Raw genomic sequence first — 21034 nt, 5'->3', positions numbered from 1 at the left:
TTGGCGCTATATAAATAAATGATGATAATGATGAATGTCAAGGGCTATTGCCTCAACCATCGCATCTCTTATCCTGCTCTAAAACAGCAATCTATAACGATTCGGCAATACATCGTTTCCCACTACATAATGAACGCAGTGCAGTCAAAAGTGCATTAACAGTTAACGAAGAGGCTTCTCGCCATATGTGAATTAATCAGAAAGGATGTAGTCTCTGCAATTAGACACTTAAAGTGTTACCTTTTGGTGAGAAAACACTACACACGGAGACTGTGACAGATGTCTCTCCTCCCTTCCAACCCCGTAAGGTGCAATATCACACCCGCTAATGCTAATGTTTTCAATAAAAAAAAAATCTAAAATGTGGAAATTTAATTTTATGCTATGTAAAATAAACGTTATCTGTAATAGAGCCCAAGGACCAGGAATAATACCTGCACACTCCTAGAGGTACTAGATTATAAATGTTTACCTTAGATATATGTCATACCTGCAGTTACCTTGTAGGGTCTTAGAGACAAAGGGAAGGTGGCACTCTAGCTGTTCCCAGCATGGGAGTACCTACCAGTAAACGTTAGAAGAGTGAGTCATGACGTTCAATGGATGGCGCTACTGTCAAATAAAATGATATGATATAGCGCCACTAATTCCGCAGCGCTGTACAGAGAACTCACTCACATCAGTCCCTGCCCCATTGGAGCTTACAATCTAAATTCCCTAACATACACACACAGACAGAGAGACTAAGGGCAATTTAATAGCAGCCAATTAACCTACCAGTATGTTTTTGGAGTGTGGGAAAAAACCAGAGCACCCGGAGGAAACCCACGCAAACATGGAGAACATACAAACTCCACAAAGATAAGATCATGGTCGGGAATCAAACTCATGACCCCAGTGCTGTGAGGCAGAAGTATTAACCACTAAGCCACTGTGCTATAAAAGAGTAGCAAGGTAGAAATGGTCTTATACCCACAATAAGATTGTCCCTAAAATAGCAAAAAAATTCACATAAAATTGGAATAACTTTGTCGTTCATTAAAACAGGGCAAACTTGTATGACAATTGGAGCATATGACACAGGTACCGCAACCTATAGCAAACAATGTGTAATTTTCTAGTAGTGTATAGATAATGACAGCAAACATCTGATTGGTTGCTCTGTGTTACAGTTATAGATGCTCAAAACGGCTCCTTGAACCTAATTTTTGAAAAATCGATGAAAGATCTCAAATTATAGACCTATTTTTTTTAATTTATTTTACCTAAATTCAAGAAAGTTAAATAAGTTCAACCATGTTTGAGCTAATATTTATACATTTTGATGGGTTTTTATTTTCGTAGTTTCGATTGTGAACCTCGCTCGGTAAACTTCGGACACGGTGTTCAAACTTCGATTTTAAAAAATGTTAAGATACTTTTCTGTTAATCAAACATTTTGTTGAAATAATCTTTAAAAAAAAACGTATTTTAACATGAACAGAGAACCTACAACACGATTGGCAAGTGCCAAATTTTGAACCACAAATTTAAATTGGGACATATTAATGATTGTACTGTGAACCTGTTTGTGGCCACTGAACTGGTGAAATTTGATCGAATTTCAAACAGGTTTGAAATTTTCAAGCACCTCAAGCTACAGAACATTTTTCCTATATAACAGATAAATATCCTATAAACCAGCTTTCATAAATGCCCCAATTGTCTTTAAAATTATATTTTAAAAAAGTTATTTAAATAAATCGTGTTTACAATGTTGTTATGAAAGTAGTTTAAAAAGACGACAATCGGAATTTTTTAAAGGATTAGATAAAATTACATCACAGTATTTTCCACTTGGAGCGTTTAAATCATTAAAATGTGTCATTATTGTTTAGATTTTTTAAAAGTACATCTACTGTTGCTTAGTAACACACAATGTAGTGTTTGTACAGTTTATTCAATAAAAATCTTCTAAACATTCATTTAATATAAGATAAGGCACTTGACAAAAATTGACTGGAAATGACTGGAAATTAATGTTATTGAGGTTAATAATAATAATAATAATAATGTAGGAAGAAAAAAAAAGAGCAAAATTATGTGATTTTAGCCCAAAAAAAAAGGGATTTTAGAAAAATAAATAGGGATTCAAAACCAAAACACGCAAGGGCGGTTTTGCCAAAACCAAAACCAAAACAGGGGGTCAGTGAACATCTCTACTTAAAATGTACATTTCTATAGAAGAGGTATTTAGTGTTTTAGAGGGGCTCCTCTACCTAAACAAGCAGTGACTGACAGCTGGACAGACTTGCTTTGCAGAAATGCTCAGTGTGGATTTGGTGATTCATACCCAGGGGCGGGACAAGTGATATCACAACAAATCTGTCCTGTACCAGGACCAGGGCTGCAGAGAGGGAGGAGGAGCGGGTACTAATTACTCGGGCCCGGCTGGGGGGGGGGGGGGGGGGGGGGGGGCTCGGTCGTTGGTGGGGGGAGCAGAGTAGTTAAAAAAAAAAAAAAAAAACATACTCACCTGATTGCGGAGCCGGCGTCCCCACCTCTTTGCTGCTCTGTGCTCCATTGCTCCAGACTGTCTGAATGCCGGGTGTGACGTCATCATGTCACGCCCAGCATTCAGTCAGTCTGGAGCAATGGAGCACAGAGCAGCAGAGAGGACCATGAAAGAAGAGAGAAGAAAAGGTAAGTGAAGGAAGGAAAGGGGAGGGGGGGGCAGCTTTACACAGAGGGGTTAAAAAACAGGGGGGGGGGCAGCTTTACACAAAGGGGTTAAAAAACAGGGGGGGGCAGCTTTACACAGAGGGGTTAAAAAATGGGGGTGGCAACTTTACACGGAGGGGTTAAAAACCGGGGGAGGGGGGCAGCTTGACACAGAGGGGTTAAAGAAAAGAGGGGACAAGAGCAGCATGGCACAGGGGGTTAAAGAAAGGAAGGAGAAACGTAGAGAGGCACAGGGGGTTAAAGAAAGGAGGGACAAAAGCAGCATGGCACAGGGGGTTACAGAAAGGGGGACAGAGGCAGCATGGCACAGGGGGTTAAAGAAAGGAGGGACAAAAGCAGCATGGCACAGGGGGTTACAGAAAATGGGGGCAGAGGCAGCATGGCACAGGGGGTTAAAGAAAGGAGGGACAAAGGCAGCATGGCACAGGGGGTTAAAGAAAGAAGGGACAAGCAGCATGGCACAGGGGTTTAAAGAAAAGAGGGACAAAGACAGCATGGCACAGGGGGATGATGAAAGGAGATGGGAAAAGGCAGCATGGCACAGGGGGATGAAGAAAGGGGCAAAGGTAGCATGGAGGTGGCAGTGTGATCATAAGGGGGCATAGCGTGGTGATGATAAAGGGGCACAGTAATGTGTGTGTGATGGCACAGAGCTTTTGGCAATGTAGTGTGTGTGAGGTAGATGGTGGCTAATTAATGGTTGCTATTTTGTTTGCGGGGTAATGGGAATACTATTTTAATGTTGGGGCTGGAGGAAAGCCTAATTATTAATCATGGATGCTATTGATTTAACGGTGGGGCTGGCTGTAATTTTCTAAACAGAGCCATTTTTTTTTCCAAATAGGTCCTCCAACATTCCAGGATCCGGACAAGCCGCAACTAAAGAAACCAGCAGCCACATGTGGTAAAAGTGAGAAGAACAGGTAGGACAGAGCGGCATAGTTGTGAAATGTTGTGATTCTAGTAGGGACAATGGCAATGTTTGGTGAGTGTTTGGTGAGCCCAGTGGGCGCAGGCCAAGACTGAACTCTTTGTGTACACACTGCATTCTTCCTATACTACACAAGGGTGCTAGATGTCCTAAAAGTCAGGAGTGCTGGGACATATATCACGCTCTGGTGAATTCAGGACCTAGTGATTTTGATGCGCTAGCCACGCCCCAATGGCACATAGCCACACCCCCAATCGTGTGATCACACCCACGAAAAAAAATTTTGCTTGCTCAACTATAAGGGGGGCCCCGTGAATTTGTTGTACCGGGGCCCTGAATTCCTCTTGGCAGCCCTGACCAGGACCCTGTCCTACAGATGCCAGAGGCCCTTCAGCTTCCTATAATGGGGTGGAGGCGGCTGAAGTTCCTTAATAACACAGCAGCAGTGTCAGATTAACACTGAACTACGTGTTTTCCATTAATGGTTTGATACAATCTGCACAATACACTCCTCAGGCTGTTTATACCAATAGTAGATATACAAGTAAATCATTCTTTAAGGATAACTACAGCTGAATTTTTTTTATCAACCAGGGGGGTTTCCCATAACCAGTTCCCCACCATCCAGGAGCATTCATCCCACCTGTGCACTGCTGGGTAAACGTTTTAGCTGTAATTGCCCTTTAAAGAGTGCGAATGTTCAATACTACACATTACATCTAGGTCTCTGTATTACACGTGTGACAAACATGTACATATAATATTTTACCATTTCTTTCAGACGGGATTCCAGCTCATTCAACGTCATTACTTGGTTTGCTTGACTACAGCTCCACCTGGAAAAAAAGAAAACTATATGTAACTCCTCTGTGTTCTGCTAGATCTTCTAAGGTATCCTGAGAAACCGTCTGAACACGATAGGACAAACAATTAAAAAAGCTAAATTGTTTTCTTTAACGCTAATTTAATAAACTGGCATGTTCTGTCTAATCTAGGAGTGTCAGCCTGTTTCATATAATAGAAGGGGTCCACAACCCTGTCATTCAAGCTCTTACTAGAATACATCTCCCAATGTACTCTATTAATGTTAGCTCTAGTGCAGGAAATAAACACATACAAATCATCAGTATACACTGGCAGTGAGGGAGGGGTGGATATCTCAGAAATAAACCACAGTGTTAGGGGGAATTCCTAAACACAATTGGAGCCAGGGTAGGGGAGAGATGATAGTGACAAGATCACAACTGCTGCTTAGAGAGTATAGTAGGGGTCCAAAACCAAAACACGGGGGTCAGTGAACATCTCTAAAAATGTACATTTGTATGGAAGAGGTACTTCGTGTTTTAGAGGGGCTCCTCTACCTAAACAAGCAGTGACTGACAGCTGGGCAGACTTGCTAATATTCTCAGTGTGGATTGGCTGATTCTTACCTAGGGGCGGGACAAGTGATGTCACAACAAATATGTCCTGTACCAGGATCCTGTCCTAAAGATGCCAGAGGCCCATCAGCTTCCTATAATGGAGTGGAGGCGGCTGAAGGTCATATAAACGGTTATCGGAATATACAGGGGTTGTCTACATTTGAACAAGACCCTATTAATATAAGCTACCTCTCTGCTATGGTGCTTTGGTGTAGCAGATAGCAAGGGTCATGTCAGTACCCCTCCTTACCTGAAGCTAGGAGCTGGGTCATGCCCACTGCGCTGGAGACACAATTGATCCAATCTCTGCCATACACCTGGATAGATTTTAATACATGCCGAGAGCGGAAATGAGCGAGACGCAGCACAATTCAACTTTAAGTACGTAGGCCCTTATACTTCCTACAGAAACCGCTAAGGGGGCTTGACCAACCCCTTTAAAAATAGCAGAGCTCATGGCTTTGGTTAGATACTTGGGTATGCACTTGGATTATGTAGGTAAAAGCTTGCCTGCCTGCCTGCTCTTTGTCACGCCATACTACAATAGTTTTGGTGTGTATCTATTTGTCAAACCGTGCATTCTATGATATATTGTTGTGTTCCATACCCACTATGTACCCCCTCCCTTCCTTCCCTCATTTTTTGTTTGTCCTTCCCTTTCCATTTCTTTTTCTGTACCCCTTAAAAATTCTTTAAAAATCTAATAAAAATTTTAAAATTAGAAAGCAGAGCTCTGGTATACTCCAATAAAAGTAAGGTGTTTTTTTTTTTCGATATTAGAATAATATATTCAGGTACAAATTAAATATTGGCAAATGGTGCTTGGAAAAACAGGAGCACCCTACAGGGCAACTACATTGTAAACAAAAATTTTATATATTTGTGAATGTTACAAGAAGTATTTTCATATTGGATCAATATTGTGATGTAGGCTTGGTGTCCTTATATGCTCCTGAAAGAGGCTTGGTGTCCTTATATGCTCCTGAACGTTTATCATACATATTTGTGAGGGATACTCAATGCTTTGATATAATTCATCTAGTATGTTAGGCACAGTGGCATTGTGTACCGTCACTATTGCAACCAGAAGAGTCTATTGTGCCCAGCACTTACAGTACCACGGACAGCTCAATCTCTACAACAGTCCTGTAAACACAGTCAGGTTGCTAAGCTTCCTGTTACTTTAAAGTTGTAGTTGAATTATTGTCATACAACATTGTAGGGGGTAACCAAAGGATGAAATATATAACAAGTAAACAGGGAAGAAACATTTATACAGGTTCAAGGGAGACAATATTTGTATTGCCAGGGATTTAGTAACCTTACTAACCCATTCCATTACACAAATAGATCACTGCTGTCTTAGTGACTGTTACACAAGTGTATTCTTATAGTCACACGTTATGTGTTGTTTTGTTATATATGATTGCGTATAATTGATGGCTTGTTTACTAATCACTATGGAAAATGGAGAAAGAGAAGTGTGGACAACCTACCTCCTCTTCACCTGGGCCGCACTGGTGCCAACTCGGCGGAATTGTGCCAGGAAATCAAGGTATGGAATTGTGCCATTACAAAGGACGGGAATCTGAAGACAAAGTATCAACAGAGATTCAGTAAGAGAAACCGAATGCATGAAACTGCAAAGCCAGATGAGGGAGGTACACATTCACCAGGTGACCTTCGCTTTAAGTACAAGTACATCTACCCATATTGAAATGCAAATACCTTTCTCCATTATAGTATTCACATCATTTTATTACATTGTTTTCTCTTATTGAATATTTTCGACTTTCCTCTATTTTGAGCCAACCAGCCAGCACAATTCCATCTCTCTCTCTCTTTTATCCAATTACTTCCATCCCCTATTACATCCAATATGTCTCCCCTCTACTTCTTCTATCCGTTCCTCTTTCATACACCACTTCTTCTATCCATTCCTCTTCCGTACACCACTTCTTCTATCCATTCCTCTTCCGTACACCACTTCTTCTATCCATTCCTCTTCCGTACACCACTTCTTCTATCCATTCCTCTTCCGTACACCACTTCTTCTATCCATTCCTCTTCCGTACACCACTTCTTCTATCCATTCCTCTTCCGTACACCACTTCTTCTATCCATTCATCTTCCGTACACCACTTCTTCTATCCATTCCTCTTCCGTACACCACTCCTTCTATCCATTCCTCTTCCGTACACCACTTCTTCTATCCATTCCTCTTCCATACACCACTTCTTCTATCCATTCCTCTTCCATACTGTCATGATCTGCCTACAGCGTATGCATTACATGCTACTTTGCATGGCAGCTCCTGCCCTTTTGTCATTCTATTATTTGTATTTCTATTTTGTGTTCCAGCAGTACCTCTTTTCCCCAGAGGTGCTGCTATTGTGCATTATTCTTGTGCTTAAGGAGTTAACCTGTATGTTCACTAATTATCTCATGCACCTGGGTGTGTCTCATTCCCCTTATATATACCTGTTCCTCCCAGCAGTCATTGCTGGTTATTGTTGTCATCCTGATGTCATATCCTGTGGTTCCACCTTGTGATTCTGTCTCCTACCCTGCTCCTGTGATTGTATGCTGCATTGGGAACTATCTGCTGACCTGTTCCTTATTTGTACCTGGGACCTATCCGTGTATTTCCCTGTGCATGCTGTCTGGAATATTACCTCACCTCCTATTTACCTGCATCAGCTGTATATCTGGTAAACTCTGCAAGATATTATCTCATCAACTGTTCACCAGCAATAAACATTGTTTGTTTTCTCCACCTATCCATGACTCCTCAGCTGTATTACTACTCTGATTCGTGACAGTATAACCAGCCCAAAAAACAGCTTTGGAGTCAGGTGAAAGTTTTGTTTTGTTCTGGGACCTTTTTTTGCTGCAGTCAAGTTTTCATTTGTCTTTTGCAACATGTCTGTTTTACCAATCATGGAATTACCCCTGCTACAGACCTTACAAATGGACATTATATTGTTGCGCTCCCAGCTGGCCGGATTTTCCGCTTTGCTTTTGGACCCACTCTGGAGACTATCAGAGACGGTTTCACTGAAATCTAATGCTGTTGATTTGACCCAGCCAACTCTGTCTGCTGCTGAATCCGTGCCGCCAACACCTTGCAATAATACCATGTCAAATTTGCATTTAACTCACAACTGCAGTTTAACTAATGCCCGGTTCACAAGTGGGCCACGCCCCCATCTGACCGAAGTGGAGCGACAGCGCAGAGTAACCAACAAACTGTGTCTCTACTGTGCCAGCAATGCACATTTCTTGCAGGACTGTCCTGTCCGTAGACCACGTCAGCTTACTGAACCATCTCCTGTTGTTTCCTCTTGGCACTCCAAATCTGTTTATGCTCCAGCATCCCTGTTCTCTGCGAAGAGACCCCATCTGCCAGCTCCAGCCACCTGTCCTGAGGCACCCATTCCCTCTGTCTCCTGTGCCGAGGTGCCAGCCTCTGTCTCCTGTGCCGAGGTGCCAGCCTCTGTCTCCTGTGCCGAGGTGCCAGCCTCTGTCTCCTGTGCCGAGGTGCCAGCCTCTGTCTCCTGTGCCGAGGTGCCAGCCTCTGTCTCCTGTGCCGAGGTGCCAGCCTCTGTCTCCTGTGCCGAGGTGCCAGCCTCTGTCTCCTGTGCCGAGGTGCCAGCCTCTGTCTCCTGTGCCGAGGTCACATCATCTGCCTCCAGCTTGGAGCCTGCTGCCACTGTGTCCGGTTCCGAGTCTCCTGCCACTGTGTCCGGTTCCGAGTCTCCTGCCACTGTGTCCGGTTCCGAGTCTCCTGCCACTGTGTCCGGTTCCGAGTCTCCTGCCACTGTGTCCGGTTCCGAGTCTCCTGCCACTGTGTCCGGTTCCGAGTCTCCTGCCACTGTGTCCGGTTCCGAGTCTCCTGCCACTGTGTCCGGTTCCGAGTCTCCTGCCACTGTGTCCGGTTCCGAGTCTTCAGCCGCTGTCTCTGTTCCTGAGCTCCAGTCTGCTCCAGAGGGGGCGCTGCCCTTCCAGTCTGCTCCAGAGGGGGCGCTGCCCTTCCAGTCTGCTCCAGAGGGGGCGCTGCCCTTCCAGTCTGCTCCAGAGGGGGCGCTGCCCTTCCAGTCTGCTCCAGAGGGGGCGCTGCCCTTCCAGTCTGCTCCAGAGGGGGCGCTGCCCTTCCAGTCTGCTCCAGAGGGGGCGCTGCCCTTCCAGTCTGCTCCAGAGGGGGCGCTGCCCTTATCGACTGTTCCAGAGGGGGCGCTGCTCTTACAGTCTGCTCCAGAGGGGGCGCTGCCCTTCCAGTCTGCTCCAGAGGGGGCGCTGCCCTTCCAGTCTGCTCCAGAGGGGGCGCTGCCCTTCCAGTCTGCTCCGGAGGGGGCGCTGCCCTTCCAGTCTGCTCCAGAGGGGGCGCTGCCCTTCCAGTCTGCTCCAGAGGGGGCGCTGCCCTTCCAGTCTGCTCCAGAGGGGGCGCTGCCCTTCCAGTCTGCTCCAGAGGGGGCGCTGCCCTTCCAGTCTGCTCCGGAGGGGGCGCTGCCCTTCCAGTCTGCTCCAGAGGGGGCGCTGCCCTTACCGACTGTTCCAGAGGGGGCGCTGCCCTTACCGACTGTTCCAGAGGGGGCGCTGCTCTTACAGTCTGCTCCAGAGGGGGTTCTGTCCCTCCAGCCCGAGTTGCCAGTCCATGCGGTCCAGCCCGAGTTGCCAGTCCATGCGGTCCAGCCCGAGTTGCCAGTCCATGCGGTCCAGCCCGAGTTGCCAGTCCATGCGGTCCAGCCCGAGTTGCCAGTCCATGCGGTCCAGCCCGAGTTGCCAGTCCATGCGGTCCAGCCCGAGTTGCCAGTCCATGCGGTCCAGCCCGAGTTGCCAGTCCATGCGGTCCAGCCCGAGTTACCACTTGGTGCTGTCTGCCCTCAGGCTTCTCAAAGTGCTGTCTGCCCTCAGGCTTCTCAAAGTGCTGTCTGCCCTCAGGCTTCTCAAAGTGCTGTCTGCCCTCAGGCTTCTCAAAGTGCTGTCTGCCCTCAGGCTTCTCAAAGTGCTGTCTGCCCTCAGGCTTCTCAAAGTGCTGTCTGCCCTCAGGCTTCTCAAAGTGCTGGCAAGCCTGCCACCCAGTCCGGGCCAGCTCCCAAGCCTGCCGCCCAGTCTGGGCCAGCTCCCAAGCCTGCCGCCCAGTCCGGGCCAGCTCCCAAGCCTGCCGCCCAGTCCGGGCCAGCTCCCAAGCCTGCCGCCCAGTCCGGGCCTGCTCCCAAGCCTGCCGCCCAGTCCGGGCCTGCTCCCAAGCCTGCCGCCCAGTCCGGGCCTGCTCCCAAGCCTGCCGCCCAGTCCGGGCCTGCTCCCAAATCTGCCGCCCAGTCCGGGCCTGCTCCCAAGTCTGCCGCCCAGTCCGGGCCTGCTCCCAAGTCTGCCGCCCAGTCCGGGTCTCCTGTCAAGCCTGCTGCCAAGTCCGAACCATCCGTTGCCAAGGGTGCCAAGTGTGAGCTGTCATCTACCTTTGATGGGCACCTTTCTCAGTTTAGTGCTCTACTGAGGTTTTGTGCTTCTTATTTCCCCTCAGTACCTAGCCTTGCCAGTGACCCAAAGAGGCAAGTTTTGTTTTTGTTAACACATTTTAGAGGAGAGGCTATGGAATGGGCAAACCCTTTTGTTGAGTCTGATCACCCCATTCTTTCTGACTTACAACTATTTGTTGAGGCAGTGATCAACAAGTTTTCACCAACACCTCCCGCTATGCCTTGTTACGGGGCCTCTGTATTGTCAGCAGGTCCACCCATCTCACCTGCCCTAGAGATTTCTTTGTGCTCCACCCAATTGGTTCAAACTGCTGTTCCAGGGAATTCTCGCAAAAAGAAAAAGCGAAAGAAGAGAGCAAGGTCTACAGAGCTTGAACTGGCAGCTGGCATAGTCTCCTTTGCCCATCCACCCATGGACGAGGACTTTTCTGCCGGGCCCCCAATTCTGGACTATGATTCCGATGAATTCAGACATTTTTGGTAATTGGGCGTCTGGAATCCGCCCTTAAGGGAGGGGATACTGTCATGATCTGCCTACAGCGTATGCATTACATGCTACTTTGCATGGCAGCTCCTGCCCTTTTGTCATTCTATTATTTGTATTTCTATTTTGTGTTCCAGCAGTACCTCTTTTCCCCAGAGGTGCTGCTATTGTGCATTATTCTTGTGCTTAAGGAGTTAACCTGTATGTTCACTAATTATCTCATGCACCTGGGTGTGTCTCATTCCCCTTATATATACCTGTTCCTCCCAGCAGTCATTGCTGGTTATTGTTGTCATCCTGATGTCATATCCTGTGGTTCCACCTTGTGATTCTGTCTCCTACCCTGCTCCTGTGATTGTATGCTGCATTGGGAACTATCTGCTGACCTGTTCCTTATTTGTACCTGGGACCTATCCGTGTATTTCCCTGTGCATGCTGTCTGGAATATTACCTCACCTCCTATTTACCTGCATCAGCTGTATATCTGGTAAACTCTGCAAGATATTATCTCATCAACTGTTCACCAGCAATAAACATTGTTTGTTTTCTCCACCTATCCATGACTCCTCAGCTGTATTACTACTCTGATTCGTGACACATACACCACTTCTTCTATCCATTCCTCTTCCGTACACCACTTCTTCTATCCATTCATCTTCCATACATCACTTCTTCTATCCATTCCTCTTCCATACACCACTTCTTCTATCCTTTCCTATTCCATACACCACTTCTTCTATCCATTCCTCTTTCATACACCACTTCTATCCATTCCCGTACACCACTTCTTCTATCCATTCATCTTCCATACATCACTTCTTCTATCCATTCCTCTTCCATACACCACTTCTTCTATCCTTTCCTATTCCATACACCACTTATTCTATCCATTCCTCTTACATACACCACTTCTTCTATCCATTCCTCTTACATACACCACTTCTTCTATCCATTCCTCTTCCGTACACCACTTCTTCTATTCATTCCTCTTCTGTACACCACTTCTTCTATCCATTCCTATTCCATACACCACTTCTTCTATCCATTCCTCTTCCATACACCACTCCTTCTATCCATTCCTCTTCCGTACACCACTTCTTCTATCCATTCATCTTCCATACATCACTTCTTCTATCCATTCCTCTTCCGTACACCACTTCTTCTATCCATTCCTCTTCCGTACACCACTCCTTCTATCCATTCCTCTTACATACACCACTTCTTCTATCCATTCCTCTTACATACACCACTTCTTCTATCAATTCCTCTTCCGTACACCACTTCTTCTATCCATTCCTCTTCCGTACACCACTTCTTCTATCCATTCCTCTTCCGTACACCATTTCTTCTATCCATTCCTTTTCCGTACACCACTTCTTCTATCCATTCCTATTCCAATGTATTGTAGGAAACATTAGTCTAGTCACTGCATTCAAGATAGCTGAATGCAGCATGGTGGCTTAGTGTCAATTGGCTTCAAGGATAACTATCTAGGATAGCCGAGGTATAACATGGCACAGCTTTGGCTATATCTGTATTTGTTCCTGAAATTTAAATGCCTATTGTTTTCATTGACGGAAAGTACGGAGATATTTAGTGCAACATGGTGGCTCAGTGGTTAGCACTTCTGCCTCACAGCACTGAGGTCATGAGTTTGATTCCTGACCATGGCCTTATCTGTGTGGAGTTTGCATGTTCTCCCCGTGTTTGCATGGGTTTCCTCCCACACTCCAAAAACATGCTAGTAGGTTAAAAGGCTGCTATTGTCTGTGTGTGTGTGTGTGTGTGTGTTAGAGAATTTAGACTGTAAGCCCCAATGGGGCAGGGACTGATGTGAATTCTCTGTACAGCGCTGCGGAATTAGTGGTGCTATATAAACAGATGATGATGTTTGATAGTAGGAGTGAAATTCTCATCAGGGGAGGAGCAGTAATAAGAGAACTGTAATAGTCAATGTGGAAGATAATGAGTGCAAGAATTAAAGTGTTCATTGTGTTATGTGAGATATGTGTGTATTCTGGGACTGTTTCTTAGATTTGGATACAGGTTAGATGTGGGGAACAAAGGACAGTTTGAGCCAGAGATGGCACCTAGGCAGTGAACTGGGGGTAAGGATTATTGCCACAGAAGGAGCCGTTTGCAACACACAGAAAAGGAAATGACACCATTACAATCTTACCTTTGATACCAGTTCATCAAACTGTGGCTGTGTAAGGGTTATGACAAAGTTTTTCAGAACTCGGTATAACTGGCCTTTGGTGACGGTGAACGTGTGATCAACATCCAAAGTAAAAAATGCATTTTTTAAATGTTCTTCAATCTCGTCTACTCTTTGGTATAATATTTGCTCAATGTTTTGAATTGAGAGGTTGGGATCTGGGACAGAGATGACGGAAGACCCTTAAATAAACAAAAGAATAATTAGCACAAATGAGGAAAAGTTAAAACAAAACATATATTCAATAAAGCAAAGGCAAGCTTATCAGTAAAGACAAATACATCCACAGCAGGAAATGTTATGTACCATGGGTGCGCCTCTCCCTGGATCTGGCAGGATGGTTATAATGGTCCCGTGCCATAGCCAACTCTCCTCCTACAATGTCAATTTCCCTCCCCCATGAATTTCCCATTCGTATGGGGCAGGGGGAAGGTATTCAACAACCATAAGTCTAGTGGGAAGAGAATAAAGGGTGCAGGCTGGGTCCATTACAGCCGTAGACCCCAACGGATCTGGCGAACGGAGCAGGTACTATATGTGCAACTTTGTCGGCTGTAGTTACTCATTGAACATCAAACAAAACTTCATTTTTAATTCTGGGTGTCGCTAATTAATTGCACTTTGCAAGGACAGGTTTAAATTATGGCATATTGAAACACATCTCAAGTTCTGTTTAATTATGGAAACTTTTGCATACTGTACAGGTATGAATATTACTAGAACCCTTTCACATAAGGCTCCTATTTAAAATTATGGGTGGGGGATTCAATTAGCCGCGAGGTGCAGTGATGTGTCTCAGGAACCGTCTGAGAAGACACATCGTGGCAGAGTTTTTATTACAATCTACACTCGCGTCCCATAGAGATGGGAGGGACAATGAGTGGCGAGATCTGTACTGTATTGGCAATGTGCGCAGCCTGAACTCGAGGAGATATCCAGCGGAGGGAGGCCGCTGCGGCCAATTGACTTCCCCCTTTAGTGATCCATTTATTTGTTTAACGGCCCCAGGAATCTAATCGTAAACATGCAAACTCAATTCTAATTTGCTATTTACACATTCAGTAAAAGTACAAGGTTCAGGGGCAAACGCAGGATTTGTAGAGGGTGGGTTTCCACACCACGCCGCCAGTGGGCATGACCAGCATGCATGGGGGCGTGGCTATAATATTAGACAGTGCTTGGCTGCTCTCCAACTCTTCCTATCCCTATAATATACATGGGCAATGCTGCGTGCACTACTGTGAGGTGCACACAGCTCTCCCTTTTCAAGCAGAACTGTGTGAAGTGGGGGCAGGGTCCAGCCACCTCAATACAGTGCTCCAGGCTTGGAGGGGGGTTTCCAGCCACTAGGAAACTCCCCTCGGTTTGCCTGTGAGGTTACAGTATGTGTACATTGGCACGCACACACACACACACTCACACACACACCTTTTATCAGAATTCCGTTCAATATCTAGATTCCTTTCCATATATATTTTTTCCATTACTATCACAACAATTTGAGGAACAATAAACTCTTCTGCTTTCACCTAACTACTGTAATGATTAATCTGTAAAACGTACTAAGAGACGACCTCAGAGAAGATGAATTGCTGCCTCGAGAAACGGTTCTGCATGGGGAGGAGAGCGGCCGACCAGGAAAGGAGATTCCTCGTGTGATGGGACGCAGGTCTGCCAAACTTCCAGGATTCATCCTCTTGGAATGCATCGCACACTGCAATAAAAAAAAAAAAAATGCAGCACAACAAATAAAACATTGAATGGTACATTAACTGAACTAATTCCTTGCAAAATTAATTGGCAATAAGTAAAATTAGTCATCTGGGAGATGTCAAACACAACAACTAATTTTACACTAATCGTAATTCATTTCATTGCCTGAAGAATTTCATTATGTTTTCCTATGTTACAATTTCATTTCTCAAATCTCGGCACAAGAAAACAGTCACAGTGTAGATTTAGTGATTGACACTTAGGAGTCCTATATATGACAGTCTTACAATCACAATGAGACAATGTGATGTGCAAATATCTCTACTATTGTAGAGATACCTGAATACGCAAACAGTGGGAGGAACAATCAGCCGTATGTTAAAGTTACCGTTGGCCCTGGTCAAACCTCTCCATGTAATACGTTTTATATTCAATATTTTCCAGTCTACATTTTTATTAGAGCAAGCAGACACCCAGACCCTGATATATTAAGGAACGTAAATGCCGATACGTGGCATATTTTACATTATACATGCCCAGAAACAGATAATGCGCAAGTACATCCGATTCAACTTCAAATGCAAAGGACACTTCCGACAGCCTATGACTTTCTATGGGAAGTCACAGTTATCTGTATAGAGGGTGTCAGTGTATGAGGTCACAGTTACCTGTATAGAGGTGTCAGTGAATGGGGTCACAGTTACCTGTATAGAGGTGTCAGTGTATGGGGTCACAGTTACCTGTATAGAGGTGTCAGTGTATGAGGTCACAGTTACCTGTATAGAGGGTGCCAGTGTATGAGAGGTCACAGTTACCTGTATAGAGGTGTCAGTGTATGAGGTCACAGTACCTGTATAGAGGGTGTCAGTGTAGGAGAGGTCACAGTTACCTGTATAGAGGGTGTCAGTGTATGGGGTCACAGTTACCTGTATAGAGGGTGTCAGTGTATGGGGTCACAGTTACCTGTATAGAGGGTGTCAGTGTATGAGGTCACAGTTACCTGTATAGAGGGTGTCAGTGTACGGGGTCACAGTAACCTGTATAGAGGGTGTCAGTGTATGGGGTCACAGTTACCTGTATAGAGGGTGTCAGTGTATGGGGTCACAGTTACCTGTATAGAGGGTGTCAGTGTATGGGGTCACAGTTACCCGTATAGAGGTGTCAGTGTATAGGGTCACAGTTACCTGTATAGAGGGTGTCAGTGTATGAGGCCACAGTTACCTGTATAGAGGTGTCAGTGTATGAGGTCACAGTTACCTGTATAGAGGGTGTCAGTGTATGAGGTCACAGTTACCTGTATAGAGGGTGTCAGTGTATGAGGTCACAGTTACTTGTATAGAGGTGTCAGTGTATGAGGTCACAGTTACTTGTATAGAGGTGTCAGTGTATGAGGTCACAGTTACTTGTATAGAGGGTGTCAGTGTATGAGGTCACAGTTACTTGTATAGAGGGTGTCAGTGTATTAGGTCACAGTTACCTGTATAGCGGGTGTCAGTGTATGAGAGGTCACAGTTACTTGTATAGAGGTATCAGTGTATGGGGTCACAGTTACCTGTATAGAGGTGTCAGTGTATGGGGTCACATTTACTTGTAAAGAGGGTGTCAGTGTATGGGGTCACAGTTACCTGTATAGAGGTGTCAGTGTATGGGGTCACATTTACTTGTAAAGAGGGTGTCAGTGTATGAGGTCACAGTTACCTGTATAGAGGTGTCAGTGTATGGGGTCACAGTTACCTGTATAGAGGGTGTCAGTGTATGGGGTCACAGTTACCTGTATAGAGGTGTCAGTGTATGGGGTCACAGTTACCTGTATAGAGGTGTCAGTGTATGGGGTCACAGTTACCTGTATAGAGGGTGTCAGTGTATGGGGTCACAGTTACCTGTATAGAGGGTGTCAGTGTATGAGGTCACAGTTACCTGTATAGAGGGTGTCAGTGTATGAGGCCACAGTCACCTGTATAGAGGGTGTCAGTGTATGGGGTCACAGTTACCTGTATAGAGGTGTCAGTGTATGGGGTCACAGTTACCTGTATAGAGGTGTCAGTGTATGAGGTCACAGTTACCTGTATAGAGGTGTCAGTGTATGGGGTCACAGTTACCTGTATAGAGGGTGTCAGTGTATGGGGTCACAGTTACCTGTATAGAGGGTGTCAGTGTATGGGGTCACAGTTACATGTATAGAGGGTGTCAGTGTATGAGGTCACAGTTGCTTGTATAGAGGGTGTCAGTGTATGAGGTAACATTTACCTGTATAGAGGGTGTCAGTGTATGAGGTCACAGTTACCTGTATAGAGGGTGTCAGTGTATGGGGTCACAGTTACCTGTATAGATGGTGTCAGTGTATGGGGTCACAGTTACCTGTATAGAGGGTGTCAGTGTATGAAGTCACAGTTACCTGTATAGAGGGTGTCAGTGTATGAGGTCACAGTTACCTGTATAGAGGGTGTCAGTGTATGGGGTCACAGTAACCTGTATAGAGGGTGTCAGTGTATGAGGTCACAGTTACCTGTATAGAGGGTGTCAGTGTATGAGGTCACAGTTACCTGTATAGAGGGTGTCAGTGTATGAGGTCACAGTTACCTGTATAGAAGGTGTCAGTGTATGGGGTCACAGTTACCTGTATAGAGGTGTCAGTGTATGGGGTCACAGTTACCTGTATAGAGGGTGTCAGTGTATGAGGTCACAGTTACCTGTATAGAGGTGTCAGTGTATGGGGTCACAGTTACCTGTATAGAGGGTGTCAGTGTATGGGGTCACAGTTACCTGTATAGATAGTGTCAGTGTATGAGGTCACAGTTACCTGTATAGAGGTGTCAGTGTATGAGGTCACAGTTACCTGTATAGAGGGTGTCAGTGTATGAGGTCACAGTTACTTGTATAGAGGGTGTCGGTGTATGGGGTCACAGTTACCTGTATAGAGGTGTCAGTGTATGAGGTCACAGTTACCTGTATAGAGGGTGTCGGTGTATGGGGTCACAGTTACCTGTATAGAGGTGTCAGTGTATGGGGTCACAGTTACCTGTATAGAGGGTGTCAGTGTATGAGGTCACAGTTACCTGTATAGAGGGTGTCAGTGTATGAGGTCACATTTACCTGTATAGAGGTGTCAGTGTATGGGGTCACAGTTACCTGTGTAGAGGGTGTCAGTGTATGAGGTCACAGTTACCTGTATAGAGGGTGTCAGTGTATGAGGCCACAGTCACCTGTATAGAGGTGTCAGTGTATGGGGTCACAGTTACCTGTATAGAGGTGTCAGTGTATGAGAGGTCACAGTTACTTGTATAGAGGTGTCAGTGTATGAGGTCACAGTTACCTGTATAGAGGGTGTCAGTGTATGGGGTCACAGTTACCTGTATAGAGGTGTCAGTATATGAGGTCACAGTTACCTGTATAGAGGGTGTCAGTGTATGAGGTCACAGTTACCTGTATAGAGGGTGTCAGTGTATGGGGTCACAGTTACCTGTATAGAGGGTGTCACTGTATGGGGTCACAGTTACCTGTATAGAGGGTGTCACTGTATGGGGTCACAGTTACCTGTATAGAGGGTGTCAGTGTATGAGGTCACAGTCACCTGTATAGAGGGTGTCAGTGTATGAGGTCACAGTCACCTGTATAGAGGGTGTCAGTGTATGAGGTCACAGTCACCTGTATAGAGGGTGTCAGTGTATGAGGTCACAGTCACCTGTATAGAGGGTGTCAGTGTATGAGGTCACAGTTACCTGTATAGAGGGTGTCAGTGTATGAGGTCACAGTTACCTGTATAGAGGGTGTCAGTGTATGAGGTCACAGTTACCTGTATAGAGGGTGTCAGTGTATGGGGTCACAGTAACCTGTATAGAGGGTGTCAGTGTATGAGGTCACAGTTACCTGTATAGAGGGTGTCAGTGTATGAGGTCACAGTTACCTGTATAGAGGGTGTCAGTGTATGAGGTCACAGTTACCTGTATAGAAGGTGTCAGTGTATGGGGTCACAGTTACCTGTATAGAGGTGTCAGTGTATGGGGTCACAGTTACCTGTATAGAGGGTGTCAGTGTATGAGGTCACAGTTACCTGTATAGAGGTGTCAGTGTATGGGGTCACAGTTACCTGTATAGAGGGTGTCAGTGTATGGGGTCACAGTTACCTGTATAGATAGTGTCAGTGTATGAGGTCACAGTTACCTGTATAGAGGGTGTCAGTGTATGGGGTCACAGTTACCTGTATAGAGGTGTCAGTGTATGAGGTCACAGTTACCTGTATAGAGGGTGTCAGTGTATAGGGTCACAGTTACCTGTATAGAGGTGTCAGTGTATGAAGTCACAGTTACCTGTATAGAGGGTGTCAGTGTATGGGGTCACAGTTACCTGTATAGAGGGTGTCAGTGTATGGGGTCACAGTTACCTGTATAGAGGGTGTCAGTGTATGGGGTCACAGTTACCTGTATAGAGGTGTCAGTGTATGAGGTCACAGTTACCTGTATAGAGGGTGTCAGTGTATAGGGTCACAGTTACCTGTATAGAGGTGTCAGTGTATGAAGTCACAGTTACCTGTATAGAGGGTGTCAGTGTATGGGGTCACAGTTACCTGTATAGAGGGTGTCAGTGTATGGGGTCACAGTTACCTGTATAGAGGGTGTCAGTGTATAGGGTCACAGTTACCTGTATAGAGGGTGTCAGTGTATGAGGTCACAGTTACCTGTATAGAGGTGTCAGTGTATGAGGTCACAGTTACCTGTATAGAGGGTGTCAGTGTTTGGGGTCACAGTTACCTGTATAGAGGGTGTCAGTGTATAGGGTCACAGTTACCTGTATAGAGGTGTCAGTGTATGAAGTCACAGTTACCTGTATAGAGGGTGTCAGTGTATGGGGTCACAGTTACCTGTATAGAGGGTGTCAGTGTATGGGGTCACAGTTACCTGTATAGAGGGTGTCAGTGTATGGGGTCACAGTTACCTGTATAGAGGGTGTCAGTGTATGAGGTCACAGTTACTTGTATAGAGGGTGTCAGTGTATGGGGTCACAGTTACCTGTACTCGGGTGTCGGTCGGGTGTGGGGTACATACGGGTCTCTGGGGTTCCCGGGACACCGGCTTCTCAGCTCACGTAATCCGTCTGTTTCAGTGACGCTGTTACTGTAGCAACCAGTCCCAATCTATGATTGGTCGATTATCTGCTTGTAAGAGCACAGAGGAATTCTATTGGTGGATCCGGTTTCCATGGTGAGGGGCGGGACATTAATAAGGCTCAGAGACGCCTCTAGTGGACATTGTACCACGTTCAGTGATTGGTAGAATAATAATAAAAGTTTATAGTAAATAAGAGTTTCTGGCAGTGTGAGACATTGCTGAGGCTGCTGTAGTAATACAGTCACAGTATCTACTAATGAGAGGTCATAGGAGACAATGCTGGAGAAAGGGCCCTGTCTGTAACTACAACTAAAAATATAACTTGTGGAACATAATGCAATTGATTCTGATGTAAGAGTTATTAATCCTTTCTTGGCCGAAGAAATCCCAAACATTTGACAAATAATTAAAATTTAATGCAATGCTTTAAACTCTTCAGGAACAGATTTATAATTTTATATATATATATATATATATATATATATATATATATATATATATATATATATATATATTATATAATTTATTTTTTTTAAAAAAAAAAAATTTTTGGGGGTGGGGGGATCTAATGTCCAGTTCCATCCAATCTTATTTGAGGTACAACCTTCTGCCAACTTTTTGCTTTTTTTTGGTGGTGTTTCCACGTTAGAGTTAGAAGGCCTCCCCTTTTTTGGGTGTTTCCGCCCTTTTGAATGAATGTTGCTGCAGTTCCCACTTTGAATTCTTGTAAACTCATGTTTAATTTCTTTGCTACATTTGAAAAGGATCCAGGCCAGGGTTTCCCAAACCCAGTCCTCAGGGCTCCCCAACAGTGCAGGTTTTCCATATCTCCTTGCTGGAGCACAGGTGTATTCATTACTGACAGACACATTGTAACAGATCCACAGGTGGTCCTAATTATGTCACATGTGATCCAGAAAACCTGCACTGTTGGGGAGCCCTGAGGACTGGGTTTGGGAAA

At 45.2% G+C, this 21034-nt stretch overlaps 1 protein-coding gene across 2 annotated transcripts in view; it reads right to left on the bottom strand.

Moving 5' to 3' along the window:
- The window catches only part of EFCAB6 (EF-hand calcium binding domain 6), a 122655-nt gene extending 102586 nt beyond the window's left edge, over nucleotides 1-20069 (bottom strand). For both annotated transcript variants that reach the window (XM_075210276.1, XM_075210277.1), the window contains exons 1-5: nucleotides 19975-20069; nucleotides 14819-14969; nucleotides 13217-13437; nucleotides 6570-6661; nucleotides 4422-4488 (exon numbers count right to left, since the gene is read on the bottom strand). In XM_075210276.1, the coding sequence (XP_075066377.1) occupies nucleotides 4422-4488; nucleotides 6570-6661; nucleotides 13217-13437; nucleotides 14819-14963 (525 nt within the window). In that variant the 5' untranslated portion in view covers nucleotides 14964-14969; nucleotides 19975-20069. The remainder of the gene's footprint in view (nucleotides 1-4421; nucleotides 4489-6569; nucleotides 6662-13216; nucleotides 13438-14818; nucleotides 14970-19974) is intronic.
- Nucleotides 20070-21034: the final 965 nt, after the last annotated feature.

Source organism: Mixophyes fleayi, chromosome 4 (genome assembly GCF_038048845.1).
Source record: "Mixophyes fleayi isolate aMixFle1 chromosome 4, aMixFle1.hap1, whole genome shotgun sequence".
Lineage (NCBI taxonomy): Eukaryota > Metazoa > Chordata > Amphibia > Anura > Limnodynastidae > Mixophyes > Mixophyes fleayi.
The sequence above is the reverse complement of the archived record's forward strand: the minus strand, read 5'-3'. Positions and strand labels throughout refer to the sequence as shown.